General features: G+C 37.2%; 1 protein-coding gene across 3 annotated transcripts in view; it reads left to right on the top strand.

Moving 5' to 3' along the window:
* LMO3 (LIM domain only 3) overlaps positions 1-11425 on the top strand; it is a gene marked incomplete at both ends in the record, with an annotated part of 59963 nt that extends 48538 nt beyond the window's left edge. For all 3 annotated transcript variants that reach the window (XM_080705563.1, XM_080705561.1, XM_080705562.1), the window contains one exon: positions 11320-11425. In XM_080705563.1, coding sequence (XP_080561689.1) covers positions 11320-11425 — 106 coding nt within the window. The remainder of the gene's footprint in view (positions 1-11319) is intronic.
* Positions 11426-12662: the final 1237 nt, after the last annotated feature.

Below are 12662 nucleotides of genomic sequence, written 5' to 3'. Positions count from 1 at the left end.
GAATCCAGTGCCCGGATCAAGCCCCCGAGGAACAAGGTGTCGAGACAAACTTTCAACAAAATGCATTATGGTTCAGCGAGGGACACACATCTTTTAGGCTTCTTATTATTCATTTTCCTCTTTGCCCTTTTTCTGTCTTTCAACAAGTTAAATATCTTTGCTTTTTCTTGATACCTCTATGAGTAGATGGATTGGCATCAAAGCAAACTTAACAAAAAAAAAATTGTAGCAAGTAATTTTTATAGTTGCCCTACTTCTTCATTTCTGGATTTAAATATATAAATGACAAGGTTAAAATATATATAACCTTAATTAAAAGATATATATATATATATATATATATATATATTTCCCTCTGTGTGTGGTACTGAGGACTGAACCCAGAGGCATTCTACCTCCAAGCTCCACTCAGCCCTATTCTGTTGTTTTTTATTTTGATGTAGGGTCTTCCTGAGTTGCAGAAGACCTCACTAAGTTTCTGAGACTGGCCGCGAACCTGCAATCCTCCTGTCTCAGCCTCCCAAGTACTAGGATTTCAAACGTGCACCATCGTGCCTGGCTCTCTGAGTTTACTTTCTATACCCATAAAAATGGAAACACTGATAACCTGTCTTGCAAAGCTTGAAAGTCAAATAAAATAATTTATATTAAGTACTAGTAATACAATAGGTTTTTGAAGATTCTTTTATAACCTTTCATTAAAGTCAAAATTTAAGCTGGATGTGGTGGCTCATGCTTGTAATCCCAGTGCTTGGGAGGCTGAGACAGGAGGATCACACAGGTTCAAAGCCAGCCTCAGCTACTTAGTGAGGCTCTCAGCAACCTAGTGAGACCCTGTTTCCAAATAAAATATAAAAAAGGTCTGGGAGTATAGCCCGGAGGTAGAAAACCCCTGGGTTCTAACCCCAGTACCACCAAAAAAAAAAAAAAAAGTTAAAATTTAAACCTTAATATATGTGTGTGTGTGTGTATATATATATATATATATATATATATATATATATATATATATATATATATTAAAGTTGCCTTGCATCTTTTCAAATACAGATATAACTAATAATTAAAAAGCCTCAGGGTTAGAGAGGTAGCAAGGCACAGAGAATCTGGAAGGCTAAGTTCTTAGCTGAGTTCTGCCACAAATTGGCTTCATGACCATGAGCTAATCACAGTCCTTCTCTGGCCTCAGTTTACTCACTTATAATGGACAGCAGCCAGATTAGTCAGTTTCAAAACTCTCCCAACTCAAAAGCATCATGAGTTAATCCCAGTTTTTCCCCCTGAAAGTTGTTCTCTTATTTTCAGTGGGAACTCTATACTACTGGCACTTGTTCGATATGATAAATACAGAGAATTTCAGAATATTAAAAATGTGCTATCATCTTATTAAAAGCAAAATATTTTAAAAATTAGCACTTGGATTTTTTGTTGCGGTTGATGTTACTAGGGACTGAACCCACGGACATTCTACCTCTGAGCTGCACCCCCTAGTAGTTTTTTTTTTTTTTTAATTTTGAAACAGAGTCTTGCAAGCTGGCTTCAAGAACCTCCAAGTTGCTGAGACTGGCTTCAAACCTGTGATCCTCCTGTCTCAGTCTCCCAAGTGTTGGGATTGCAGGTGTATGGCACTTAACTTGATGGATTTCAATAAAAAAATGAGAAAAAAGAAAAGATTTTAAAGGGCAATAATAACTTCATATTTTGCAATAGTTGATTGAGAAGAGCATTTTCAACTAAACTTTTCCCTCTGTATGTGGTACTTGGGATTGAACCCAGGGGCATTCTACCTCCATTCTACACCCAGCACTATTTTATTCTTTCTTTCTTTCTTTCTCTCTCTCTTTCTTTCTTTCTTTCTCTATTTATTTATTTATTTATTTTTATTTTATTATTATTATTTTTGGTGGTACTGGGGTTCCTGGAAGCCCTTCTACCTCTGGGCTACACTCCCAGACCTATTTTTACATTTTTATTTGGAAACAGGGTCTCCTAAGCCAGCGCACGTGGCTGGCTTCGAACCTGCGCCATCCTCCTGTCTCTGCCTCCCAAGCGCGGGGATTACAGGCATGCGCCACCACGCCCAGCTATTCTTTTTTATTTTGATATAGCGTCTCCCTAAGTTGTAGAGGACCTCACCAACTTTCTGACACTGACCGCGAACCTGCAATCCTCCTGTCTCAGCCTCCCAAATACTAGGATTTCATACACCACCATGTCTGGCTTTCTTGAGTTTTTTTTCCATACCCATAAAAATGGATACCAGTCTTGCAAAGCTTGAAAGTCAAATAGAATAATTTATATTAAGTCCTAGTAATATAATAGGTTTTGGAAGATTCTTTTATAACCTACTTTGATCAAATTATATCCCATTGATTCAATTTTTCTACAAGATGTAAATTTCAATAGTGTCTCTTGCTAAATGTAGATATTTAGAATAGGGCCCAATGTTCCTTCTAACATCACCTTTACCCAGACAATACTTTAGGCCACTATATATTTTTATTTTTCTCAGCAAATGCTTGAAGTCCAAGTAGATTAAAATTCAGGTGACTATGACATTTGTTTAAATATGAATCCACCAATCCACATGTTGCAAGAATATGGATGTATAAACACAGCCACACTTTATAGACACTTACATGCATGCTTATTCATTTGTGTATAGTGTGTGTGTGCGTGTGTGTGTGTGTGTGTGTGTGTGTGTGTGTGGCACTGGGGATTGAACCCAAGGGCATCATAACTCTGAGCTGCACCCCAGCCCTATTTTTTATTCTGTGGTTTGAAATAGGGTCTTACTGAGTTGCAAAGGGCCTCAATAAGGCTGTCTGCAAACCTCAATCCTCCTGTCTCAGCCTCCTGAATGCTGGGATTACAAGCGTGTGCCACCACGCCAGATATATTTTTATTGTTGAAATAGAGTTTTGGTGGGTTGCAGAGAGTCTCATTAAGTCGCTGAGATGGTCTTCGAACCTGCAATCCTCCTGTCACTGCCTCCTAACTACAGGGATTTCAGTCCTGCACCGCCACACCGGCTACGTATACTTGGTTAAAGGTGCGTTAACTAAATGCTGACTACCATTGTTTACTGGCCACGCTGGTTCACCTTGGCAGCCACAAACAGCACAGCTGAGGCTTGTGCAGTAATAATGTTCATGCAGTTCTTCCTATGAGGGCTTATGTCTTCATGGCAGAAAAGTCAAAACAAATAGAACATGCTGAGGAACATTCCCAATCACACTGTATGTAGTCGTTTTGTATATAGTCGGCCATAAGGTTTTCTACCTACTTTATATTACACTCCCATTTAAGGAACATTTAAAAATAAGTTTCAGGAAAAAAAGTTCATTGTTTGATGTTGAGATTCTCCCTTAATATTTATTTATTTATGAAGTTGGGGTTAAGCCCAGAGTCATCCTACCTCTGAGCTGCCTTTTTATTTGGTAACGGGACGCTGTTGCTTAGTTTGTTGAGATTCTCACTAAGTTTTGGAGGCTGTCCTGGAATCTGGGATTCTCCTGTCTCAGCCTGCCGAGCACTAGAATTATAGCTGTGCACCACCACACCTGGCTTCGTTTAATTTATATTATGTACCTTTTTCCTGCCATTAAAAGTTAAAGATATTTTCAGCTATTTCACATTCAGCTTCATAAATTGAACATTGCACTTTAAATAAGTGTTTTTTAGGCTCCCTATAGAACACCTATAATCCAGTGACTTGGGAATCAGAGGCAAAAGGGCCCAAAGTTTGGGGCTAGCCTGGGCAATTTAGTGAAACCTGTCTCAAGATAAAAAATAAAACAGGCTGGGGATGTGCCTCAATGCCAGCATGTCTTTGGTTCTATCCTCAGTACCAGGGAGTAGGGGAAGTAAAAGTAAAACAAAACTGTCTTCTTATCTCTGATCTGTAGACTATTTCTTCAAAGGTATTTATACTGTCAATACAATATGGGCTCTAAAAGCCAAGAAATACTAATTTCCAGGTAAATGCACAGTAGCATAATTAATCAGACATAGAACACAGCAGTCAAAGGCTTATGTTAAACATTGCTAAGATGCTTTTCAGAAAAAGTTATACCAATAATTCTGGCGCCTCACATGTACAAAATATACTCATTCCTCACGTTTTCTCTAACTGGGAATCATTATTTAAAAAAAAAAAAACTCTTGTTACCTTTAGGAATGAAAACTGCTACCTCATTCTAACTTCTAACTGGTGTTTATTTGATTCGTAGTGGCCCTTTGGTATTTCTTCTTTTAAAAGAGGTGCCTACTTCTGTTCTTGGCCCATTTTCCTATCAGGGGAGACTTTTCTATTTTATCTACATTCTATACCAAAGATGAAGACATCACACAAGGGCTAAACTCAGCCTAAATTCTATTATGATGCCAAGTAATTGTAGGAGGCTAATGCTACTTACAAATCGTGTATCAATTTTATTTCACCGACGAAATAAAGAGTTGCATTCACAATGAAGTCTGTCCCCTCAAGAGAACTCAGTCAAGGAAGACAAACACTCCTAAACTTGGACTCTAAAACTGTTCACATGCTTATTGCTGCAAAATACTATTCTAGCATCATTATTAAAGCCCCTCATATATTTCTGTGTTCGCTTCATTTATTAATGCCATAATGGGGCTGCATATCTTTAGTGCTGGTTCTGCACAATTAGCACTTAGTTATTATCTTGTCACTTTGGCCCCTACAAGACAAACTTCCTTAATGCAAGAAGTCAGCTAATCTTCATCAGTCAAGCAGAGCAGACAGATTTTGTTACCCTGAATACAGAAGGCTTTTGACATAGGGCCTTCTCCTTTTACCTGGAAGTTTGCCTGGGAAACCCCTCAAAGCAAAGCCCCATCTCACATAAGCCTGACCCTCCAGTAGCCAAATCCTGGCTACAGTTTTGCACATTTCCAAGACAAACATAACCTACATAGGCAACTTACGGGCATTTTTCCCTTAAGCATGCTTTATTCACCTCGGAAATTATGAAATTATAAATGTTTGTGAATTTCACTCAGCCATAACTTTATCTTAACTTTTAAATCAAAATATCATGAAGATCTAAGGTGGTGTGGGAATCTAAGATCCCAGTAATTGGAAGGTGCAGATAGAAGGGTTGTAGGTCAGAGGATAGCCTCAGCAATTTAGCAAGACCCTGCTTTAAAATAAGAAATAAAAATGGTTGGGAGGGTGGCTCAGAAATAGAATGTTCCTGGGGACAATCTCCAGTACCAAAAATAAATAAATAAATAAATAAATAAACAAATAAATAAATAAATAAATGACAAAAAGGACCTAAAGTACTTGCAAATGTCTAAAAAATAGTAATATTAATATAGTAACAACAATGACCTTTCAGTATTGGTTTTACTTATCCGTACCTTCTTTGCTTTTTTTAGAGGAATATGGGAAAAAATGTGAACTATGAATTTTTAAAAAATAAAACTATTTAGAACAAGAAAAAGGGTATTTAGAGTCTCTCATGATAATTTGAATCTCATTGAGAATTTAAAAATCTATATAATAGATTCATTTCTTAAAGGTGAGGAAGTTCCTCCTTCTCAAAAAATTTAGTAAAAGTAGTTAGTGGGTGTGGCACCTGCCTATAATTTTGGTACTTGAAAGGCTGAGATAGGAAGATCGCAGTTCAAGGCCAGCCTCAGCAACTTAGGGAGACCCTGTTTCAAAATACAAACTAAAATAGGGCTGAGGATGTAGTTTAGAGGAAGAATGCCCCCGGGGGTCAGCCAGAAGTAAGGAAGGAAAGAAGGAAAGATGGGAGGAAGGAAGGAAGAAAGGAAAGAAGGAAGGTAAAAAAGGGAAGGAGAGAGTACATCTTGGAAGTCGAGTGTCTGGAAATACCTGGGACTACATGGAAGTGCCTGGAAGTACATCTTGGAGGGAGAATGTCTCTAGTGTCAATCCCCAATACAAAAACAAAGAAAAAAAGAAAATCTGAATAATTGATTTATAAGGGAAAAAGAATCACATGCTTATTTATAATGAAATCTCCCCAAATTGAAGAGCTGCATGACATTTCACTTTCTCTGATTAACGTGTAAAAACACTGTGCTGGGCCCTTTGGAACAGAGGTGAATAAAGTCTAGTTTCTTTCTTAAAGGCGTTCAGGGCTCTGCAAGAGACAAGATATCAAGGACTCACAGAAGAGAATAATCAGGGTCACAGGGATCTATACTCAGAAAAGAGAGATTTGTTCTCGAAGTTTAGGGAAACATCAAAGTACATGTGCTGAGTTTTTGGAACTTCCTAGAACTGGCTGGGATGTTGGGTTGTGTCTGGTGGAGTCCGGGAAGATGAGGGGCCAGGGACTTATGATCCAAGGATCATATTTCCAGGCAGGTGTTGCGGCTTACCAAGACATGGAGCTCTGAGTATTCCAGGTGTTCAGGAAATACAAAGCCACTCAGGATGCTAAGAGACCTCGAGTTTGGTAGGGGCGCAGAAGAAGAGAGAAAGGACCAGGTGAAGATGAAATTGGAAAAGAATAATGCCACTGAATAAAAGTAAAAAAAAATAAAACCTACAAATTATTGATCTAACATGTACTTACTTAAAACCATTGTGTTCTAAAATGAGTCTGTATTTGTTGATTCCCACCTAAAATACTAGGACAGTTTAGAGATGGTTCTGTAAAGGAGTCCAGAGAAAAGAACATCATGTTAATTCACCTTCAAACTGCTGTCCAGTTTGGAAAACCTGTTATATATTTCTGAAAAACTTGAAATGCTGCAGTAAATGATATACCAATAAGTAAGTGATTTGGGAAAAATCAGGAGGTGGAGGAATACTGATGGCATGGAAAGTAGATTAAATATTTAGAATTTAACTAGATAGAGAAAGGGAGAAGGATTCCTGGCTAAGACCATCTATTATATTAATGAAAAGATTATCACCACAATGTTATTTTTGTGCAAATTCTTATATAGTGCTGATTCCCACACTAGTCACTTTAAGGTAAACAAAGTCATTTAATATTCACAGTCTTCCACATGGAGATACTACGATTAGGTTCATTTATGAATAAGCAGACTAAGCTACAGAAAATTTAAAAGGCTTTTTCAAGATCGCACAGCTAGGACATGGAGACTCAGGACTGGAGCCATCCGAGTTGGGTTTCACTCTCTGGACTCAGGCCTGTTTCAAAGGAGTATTTTATTTTCTGATTAGGGGCATAAGAATGTGAATGGATACTACTATGGGGTTAGAGGAAGGTTGGCTTGTGCAAAGTAGAGCAGGATTCTGGGTATGGGCAGTGGTTCGTTGATACAGGTGGAGTTTGGGGAAGGAGATGAGTAAAGATAATCGGGCCATCCGTGAAGAGACAGTGAGTTTGTTCCCAAGCTCATTTAAGGTGAGAGGAACACTTGGGCTTAGGTTCAGGCTGCACCTCTTACTGACAGCAGCCCAGTAGAGAAAGCTCCGTCTTATTTGCTGTGGGGACTGAGTAGGGAAGTAGAGACACTGGAGATACACCTGGAACACCCCTTCTTTGTGAATTGTTTTGGGGATAAAAATTAGTTACCACTGGCCGTCATTAGCCTTAGGGAAACGTTTTCATTTCTTTAAAAGTATATTACATATGGAAGCTTCCTGGCATAGGCTCTTGATAACCTGTTCAAAACTACTCTAAGCACCATATTTTAAAAGGACGACGTATTAATCGTACTTATTCCCTATGCTCCTCGAGTCTCTAAGACCAAATGAAGTCCACTAGAATTACTCTAAAAGATCTGGAAATTAAATACAGTCTTAATTCCAAAACATCAAGATGAGATAATTTGATGGTCTAATTAGATATCTTTTCTTTGTTGTTGTTCCTTAACATTTTTTCAAGCAAGGGTAAAACTAATTGAACTAACCCTACCACAGCAATGAGCATTAGATAACTAGAAAGACTATGAGTTTATTTTCAAGAGTTTTAGCCTAACCTATATTTACAGTATCTTCTGGCCATCACCACTTTAATAATTTTTTTCTAAAAATGCTGGATCTCATAAGGAGCTTTTGCATAACATTAGAAATTGCTCTTTCTTATAAAATCACAGTTATAGACTATTTAGTTAAGCATTTCATATCTGCGTTGTTGTTTCTCTAATTTCTTCCTGTTTACACACGAAACCTTTCTAAAGGCGCTGCCAATCTTAATTGCATACCAATCTTAATCTGCTCCTAACCACAGCTGTCAGGGCTGTTTTATTTGAGTTATATGTGTAAGTGTGACATTCCTCACTCGTGTTCTATTCCATCTTGACCTTTAAGTATAAATTGAAAGGCGCATAAAATGTGTTTTATCCACTTGACAACATATTAGTGACAATATTTCAGATAGAAATATTTTAAAGAAATGTATTCTCTCTCCTCTCTCCACTCTCATGTCTCCCCTTTCCTCTCTCTCCTCTCCCCTCTCTCTCTTCTCTCTTTCTCTATTTCCTTTCTCTCTCTCTTCTCTCTTCCTCCCTCTCTCCTCTCTTTCTTTCCTCCTCTTTCTCTTGTTCTCTCTCTGCATCCCATTCAAAAAGCTATGAGATATCCTCTCATTGTATAATACACAGACTTTTGTACAGTTATACTAAGAAATAATGATAGTACAGAGGCTTGTATAACTGTTCAGTCTTCACATTATACTTGTAGTCTACACACTTCTGTCCCTAGGAAAAGGCTTAAACCCAAACAATTTGGGGTTATTCTCTTTCTTCTTGACATATATATTCTAGCTATAGAAACTTGGGCGAGTGATTTAAAATTCCAGGTAGGAGCCTTGGGTTTTTCTTCTGAAAGAGGCCATGATAATATTTCCTTTCTAGTTTAGAAGTAAGAAATAAATATGGTTATATATACACACACACTTGGTGTGATAAAAGGTGGCTTATTTTGCCTACCTCACAAACACTGGGGTAAGAGTCCACCTATTTTATTTCTATTTTTTCCTACAAATGTACAAAGCGGACTGGTGTGACTAACAAGAAAAACTGAAATTTAGTCTTCAGTTCTCACAGGTGGAAGGAAGGAGTGGAACGGGTTCATCACAGCGCAACTGTCCTGTCACTTACTTCTCATTCAGATTCCCCACAGCCCAGGGCTGTAGCTGTTTCTCTTACTCCTAGGAAACTGAGGCAGGGATAGTATGAAGTGCGCCCCATGCCTGACCTCGCTCTGGGTAGGTGACCAAGGAAGAACTTGGGGCAAGTTCCCTGGCATAGGGTTTCATATTTTTCTCACTATATAATTACCTTAAATTTATTCATCTACAAAGAAAAAAAGGTTCTGAAGTTCCACGCCTCTGGGGGAAAGAGTGACCCGAGATGTAATGACAAGCTATGATGATATCACAGAAAACCATGGTTTTTATTTATGGCTAATGGGATTGGGGGGCTTGATAAGAAACAGAAGCAAAATTTAAGACAGGATAAGGTTGCAAAAGGGTTTCCAGATGAGTTGGTTTTGAGGGTGATTCAGAAATCTCAGCTTGAACGTAATTGAATCTATTCATGAGGTGATATTTTATTATTAGCTTATTAGTCCAAATTAACCTCAATAGTAATATAAAGTGATTATTTTAAACAGCAATCATGTGTGTTCTGCCTGCCATTTTTATAATCTCACACAAAGGAGAAATATCTAATTTGACTATTGAAGTCAGTACAGCGAGAGAAAATTTCCATTGATTCAACATATCTGAGTGGTCAGAATACCTATAAAAACAAGTTCATTCAAGTACCAATTTTTAAATGCAACAGTGAAAGCATACAGCTTAAAACTAAGAAAAAGAAAATACACTTAAAGCCCCAAACTTGAATGTTAATTGTGTCCAGTAGCCTTGGACCCAGCCAACTCCGGGGTTTCAGGATCAGCGCGTAGCCTGTACTTTGAATTCACGGAATCAAGCAGACAATGATCTTGAATGGGGAAAAAAAAAAAGAAAAGAAAGTAACTTCTACAAATAAGCAGACCAATTTTCCTTTAAGATGAAAGCTAATTTTTTTCAATCTATTCTTTTTATCATACTATTTTCCCCTCTATCTTCTTAGCTAATCTAAGGATAAATTTCCAAAGCTACCCAGTTGGAAAATAAATAGGTTCACTGTTTTTCTAGCATTGCAGTCTTTGCAAATGTAATTCAGTCCAACTGCTCTCTATTTAAATCCTCAACTTGAAAAAACACTGACGGTGGCTTTCAGGACACAATTTAATCTATCCTCTAAGATTTTTGCCTGAACATCATTGGAAATTGACTATCTGATAAAGACCAACCACTATCAAAGAGCAGGGAGGTCACCTTGTATAATTACAAGGACTTTTACTGGGTCAGCTCTACCAAACACCACTGTTGGAAGGTTAAACTGTGACAATTAAATATATATACAGATTCCCCCCAGAGCTACTTTATTGTTAAATGTACTGGAAACAGTGCAAGCATTTATTTCTGACCTTAATTGTGTCCAAAGTGTCACTGATTGTGAAATTATACAAAAAAACAGCCCTTATTAAAAACATCACAGTCCTGCACATTAAATAATGCTTTATAAAATAAAATGTATAATTAGCTACTGGAAACTAGTTTTGCTTATCACACCAATATTTAGAAGTTCATTCAGGTTACTCCCTTTGGCTCCATTGGAAGGGCTCCAAGAAATGACAGCTACGATTTCATAGTTGGTGAACTTGTCGCCAACAGAGGGATGGGGCTCAGCGGCGGAGTGCCAGGGTAAGGGCACTGTCAGTCCAGAATGAGCACCTACACATTGGGAGCCTTCACTCGCATCTCAATAACAGAGTAAAAGGAAGCCTTCAAATTGGCTAGTTGCTAATTCTTCCATTTATTTTTAATACTTTCTATGTTTTCATTCTATGGATAAGTGGCCACCAATGAAATCTCCCATACTTAGAGAAATATTATCATTCTTTGATTCCTTTTAATGAGCATACACATAGATCAGTTCTTTATTGTTTTTTTTTTTCTCTCTCTCTCTCTTTCTAATGTGGTAGAAGAAGAGAAAAGAGAGAGAAAGACCAACCTTAGTCTCCGGAGTATTTACCTTCCTACAATTTTTATGTATAAAGGTAGAATTTTAAATGTTGTGTGTAATGGTTTAACAAATAAATTAAATGGCCTAATTTTGATGATGAAGGCAAAGTCCCAAACCAAGCTTTCAGATTCAGACAATTACCACGTGAAGCTATTATTTCTGTTTCTGAAAAATAAATCTTCAAATCTATAAAACTGAGGAAAATAGTTTGGGTACCATTTACTTATTTACTTATTTACTTATTTACTTACTTCTCAATATTTGCAGATTTTGTGTCGGGGACAAATTTTTCCTAAAGAATAACATGATCCTTTGCCAGACGGACTACGAGGAAGGTTTAATGAAAGAAGGTTATGCACCCCAGGTCCGCTGATCTGCCATCGCCCCGTTGAGAACACATAGCACTACGTCCTTTTATCTTTTTTGCTCCACCTGTATATAAGAATTGACACAGGAACCTACTGAATAGCTTAGATATAGGGATATAGGGAAGCAGGATGGTTTATACAGAATAAAAGGCAGACTGCATCTGTATGTAGTCAACTTGCCCCGGTTCAGAGCTGAATGTTTATTATTAAAGAGAAAACAGAAAACAGTGATGTACATATTGCTGGAATTTTTTTGCTTGCTATTCGTTTTTTTGTGTCTCTTGGCATGAGATGTTTATTTTGGACTATTGTATATAATGTATTGTAATATTTGAAGCACAAATGTAATACAGTTTTATTGTGTTACCATTTGTGTTCTGTTTGTTTCTTTGTATTGTGCATTTAGTACAATCAGTGTTTAAATCGACTGTATATTTATGCTTTCTGTATCTACCAGCTATTTTAAATGAGCTGTAACTTTCTAGTAAAGAATCGGAGATCTCACTAATGATAGATAGATCAAGCAAGTCGATCAGCATTAGAAATAATAAAGATAAATAAATAAAGATACCATCAAAGCATTTAGTACCATCCACTACATAGTGCCACTAGGCTTTAGTGTCTATCAGTGTTCTCATTTTAACTCCCTATTTTCAGGGGGTTAAAGATCAGCTTTAAAAAAAATGCATAAAAATTTCATCTTCAAGCACTTTGATTTTATACCAACATGAAAAGTGCCATTTTAGAAATAACTTTAAAGCTTAGCAGTTATCCTTTTAATATCTTTTTGGTTCTCTTTCCCTACCCAATAGCTTTTATTTTTATTTATTTTTATTTTTACTTTTATTTTTGCTTCTTCAGCCAACCCCCCTCCCCTATGTGAACGAGTGCCTTTGGGTATCATGTAAAAATTTTCCAAAGGGTTACTTTAAAATAGTAATAATAATAATAATGTGTTGCCACCATGATGAGATCATTTTAAAAATGATGAATTTGATTTCTTGTGTAAATGTCGCCCGGATTTCTCCACAGAAGCTAAGGGTTTGATCACTATGACTAATGAGTTCATGGCACTGCAAGGATCTGAGTGTGAATCTACGGAGACGACGAGGATGTGCAGTGAAGCTGAGAAGTGTCTGAGTCGTGAGGTTACTTTCCATCACAGCAGCCTATGCTTGTAGAATCTTCTAGAAGAAGAGAAACAAAGGGATTGATTTAAAAAAAAAAAAAAGCTGAGAATTG

The sequence above is a fragment of the Muscardinus avellanarius genome (assembly GCF_963383645.1).
Source record: "Muscardinus avellanarius genome assembly, chromosome: 11".
Classification (NCBI taxonomy): Eukaryota; Metazoa; Chordata; class Mammalia; order Rodentia; family Gliridae; genus Muscardinus; species Muscardinus avellanarius.
Note: the sequence above shows the minus strand (reverse complement) of the source record. Positions and strands in the feature narration are given on the sequence as shown.